Source organism: Orycteropus afer, unplaced genomic scaffold, assembly GCF_000298275.1.
Source record: "Orycteropus afer afer isolate SDZICR_OR568_19922 unplaced genomic scaffold, OryAfe1.0 scaffold00358, whole genome shotgun sequence".
NCBI classification, from domain to species: domain Eukaryota; kingdom Metazoa; phylum Chordata; class Mammalia; order Tubulidentata; family Orycteropodidae; genus Orycteropus; species Orycteropus afer.
The window spans coordinates 1640418-1643667 of NW_006921945.1; the positions used below are offsets into that span (position 1 = coordinate 1640418).

Here is a 3250-nt window from a genome sequence, read left to right on the forward strand (position 1 = left end):
AACAAGTGTTTAATATAGATATTAACAAGTGTGCTGATGAAGGTGTGACAGAAGTCATCAAGGGTGTGGACAAGCTAACAGAAGTAATCATAAAAGCCAGCCCAAGCCTGGTGCAGAAAGACAAGATGGGAAAGTGCTGGTTTTGGTGTGTATAAGGACCAGCAGGATGGCAGTTCATGGCTTAGAGCAACACCAGAACCATCCCACAAGCGAGCGTCTGACTCCTGCAGTGGGGCAGCTGGGCGTACGTCATCCCCCGTTACCTGGAGACCGCGCCCAGGTCTGGTGGAGGAGAGTCCATTTCAAGGCAGGCAGTGTTGAGAGTGACCTCACTGCAAACCCACACATTTGCAGCGCGGTGGGCTATATGCTCAGAGCACCCGAGGTGTTGGTGAGGTAACGGCCATTGGTGGCCAACGTGGGTACTACCCAGCGCTTTCTGGACAATCCCAGTACCAGCGATCGATGAGCAGCGGCACCTCGCCTGGGGTGACCTGGGGCCGGCTCCACTGAGCTTCCTTCCGTGGAGTCTAGTGGAGCAAACACCGATGTCACCACGACCAAGTTGAAGAGGGCGTCCCAGCAGGTCTCATCACAAGGACAGCAGACGTTCTGAAGAACAGGGAGCATCCACAAACTCGTCCCTGACGCCGGCTGGTGAGTCTAACTCTCTTGATCTCCTCTTGCTTGCGCAAGTCCTTCGTGGGTGGAGGCAGCCGCCCTTGGTCTGTGGATATTCTCATGTATGAATAAACGTGACATTGTGGAAAGACAAATTTTGAGTGATCATTTGTCACTGCCTGCTCAAAACATCACCCCAGAGGCCTGTCCATTGTCTGGCTGGAAGCCACAGAAGTGAGTTCAGTTCCAGACTGGAAAGGTAACTAAGGGCCAGAGGCTGAGACAGGGGTCTCACCAGGCTGGTTAAAGTGTTAAAGAGCAAAGATGTCACTTTAAAGACTAAGGTGTCCCTGACCGAAGCCACGGTATTTTCAGTCACCTCCTATGCATGTGAGAGCTGGACAAGGAAGAAGCGATGCCTCTGAGTTGTGGTGCTGGAGAATTGAGGGTACTATGGATGTAAGGGATGCCCCGTGGAAGTGAGAATGGCCAGATTTCTTCCCAACTGCTTTGGTCGTGTGGTCAGAAGGGACCATTCCCTGGAGAAGGATGTCATGTTTGGTAAAGCGGAGGGTCCCAAGAAAGGGGAAGCGCATCAGCAAGATGGACTGACACGGTGCTGCAACAGTGGGCTCGGGTATAGCGAGGACTGTGAGGCTGGTGCAGGATCCTGTGTTGTACCCAGCACCGCTGTGACTCGGAGCCTGCTAAATGGCACCTAACTCCACCACCACTAACTGCAACACGAAACCTGGCGCTAAGGGTTTACATGGACTCTCATCTGTTTTTTCCCACAACCCCTGGTGTTCATACTATTCTTGTCCCTGTTTTATAGGTGGAGAAAACCCAGCCCAGGAGGTGAAGTAACTTGCTCAGACATAACGAGGGATGGGAAAAGTGAAGAGTTGAAAGGAGACAAGCTAACTCCGGGCCTTTGCTGAAACCCACTGCCAGTGAATCCAGCCCGACCCCTAATGACACTGTGGGGCAGAGTAAAGCTGTCCCATAGGGTTTCCAAGGCTGTAATCTTGACAGAAGCAGACTTCCTCATCTTTCTCCCACAGAGTAGCTGGTGAGGTTGAAACACTGACCTTTTGGTTAGCATGGAGCACTGAACCACATTGCACCATCAAGGGCTACACAGCCTTTGCTTAGCTATTCTCTTCGGCTCAGAGAGGTTAAGATACTTGGCCAAAGTCACACTGCTAGTAAGACTAAGAGGTAACATTTATTAATGTTACTATGTACTCTGCGAGGAGCTCTGGTGGCATAGTGCCTAAGGCATTTGACTGCTAACCGGAGGGCTGATGGTTCAAACCCACCAGCCACTCCGTAGAAAGAAGACAGGGCAATGTACTTCCATAAAAATTTACCACCTCAGAAACCCAAACGGGGTCGCTATGAGTCAGAATCAACACCATGGCATGAGTTTGATTTATTTTTTTTCTTTTTAATATATTGTGCAGTGGTTAAGCCCTTGACTACTAACCTAAAGGCAATGCTTTGATCCCATCAGCTGATCTATATGAGAAGGACGTGGCAATCTGCTTCATTTAGGATTAAACCAAAACCCTACTGCCATGGAGTCAACTCTGACTCAGAGCAACGCCCACTGGGTTTCGAAGGTGGTAAATCTTTAAGGAAGTAGATTGCCCCATCTTCCCTCCGCAGAGCAGCTGGTGGGTTTGAACTGCCAATGCTTTAGGTATTACACCACTAGAGCTCCTTAGTGTTGTTAGGTGCTGTTCCGTCAGCTCCGACTCAGCGATCCTACACACAACAGAACGAAACATTGCACGGTCCTGCGCCAGCCTCACAAGCGATCCTTGCTATACCTGAGCCCATCTTTGCAGCCACTGTGTCACTCTGTGTCATGCAGGGTCTTCTCCTTTTTCACTGACCCTCCACCTCACCAAGCTGATATCCTTCTCTAGGGAATGGTCCCTTCTGATACCGTGACTAAAGATTACAGCCTTGGAAATCCTTTGGGGGTAGTTTCTGCTCCGTCCCAAAGGGTTGCTATGAGTTGGAATCAACTCCACAGCAGTGGGTTTGGCTTAATGTACCAGCGCTAAGCTCGGTGTTTTCCAATCCTGTCATAGAATTCTCTCGGCAACTCAATGACCTAGGGTCTGTTATCATCCCCACGGGAGAGATAGGGAAACTGAGGCTTAGGGGGAGCAAGTATTTTGCCCACGTTGACCGTTGGTCTTCGCACCTGGCTAAAGGCCCCGCCCCGGCCCCGCCCGGCCCAACGGGCTCTCTCTTCCACCAATCAGAGGGCGCTGAGGGCGGGCCGCGCCGCTCCGGCCCCGCCCATGCCTCCCGAGCGACCGGCGGCACGCAGAAGCGACGCGCGCCGTCGGGGAGAGCGGCCGCCGCAGGCTCCTCCCCCTCTCCTCGAAGCCGGACCGGAACTATGTGACCCCGGAAGTTCCGGTGCCATTGCTGTGTGGGATAAACAGTAATGGCGGAGGCTGCAGCTCCCGGAACAACAGCCACAACATCTGGAGCAGGAGCGGCAGCGGCGGTGCTGGCAGCGGCCTCCCCTACCCCTCTCCCCACTGTCCCCTCGCCGGCCCCGGGGGCGGGGGGCGGGGGAGGCGGCAGCGACGGCGGTAGCGGCGGC

At 53.4% G+C, this 3250-nt stretch overlaps 1 protein-coding gene across 1 annotated transcript in view; it reads left to right on the plus strand.

The window, feature by feature from the left end:
* The first annotated feature begins 3088 nt into the window (after positions 1-3088).
* The window catches only part of MKRN1 (makorin ring finger protein 1), a 22621-nt gene continuing 22459 nt past the window's right edge, over positions 3089-3250 (plus strand). The window contains exon 1 of the mRNA XM_042782528.1: positions 3089-3248. Within this exon, the coding sequence (XP_042638462.1) occupies positions 3089-3248 (160 nt within the window). The remainder of the gene's footprint in view (positions 3249-3250) is intronic.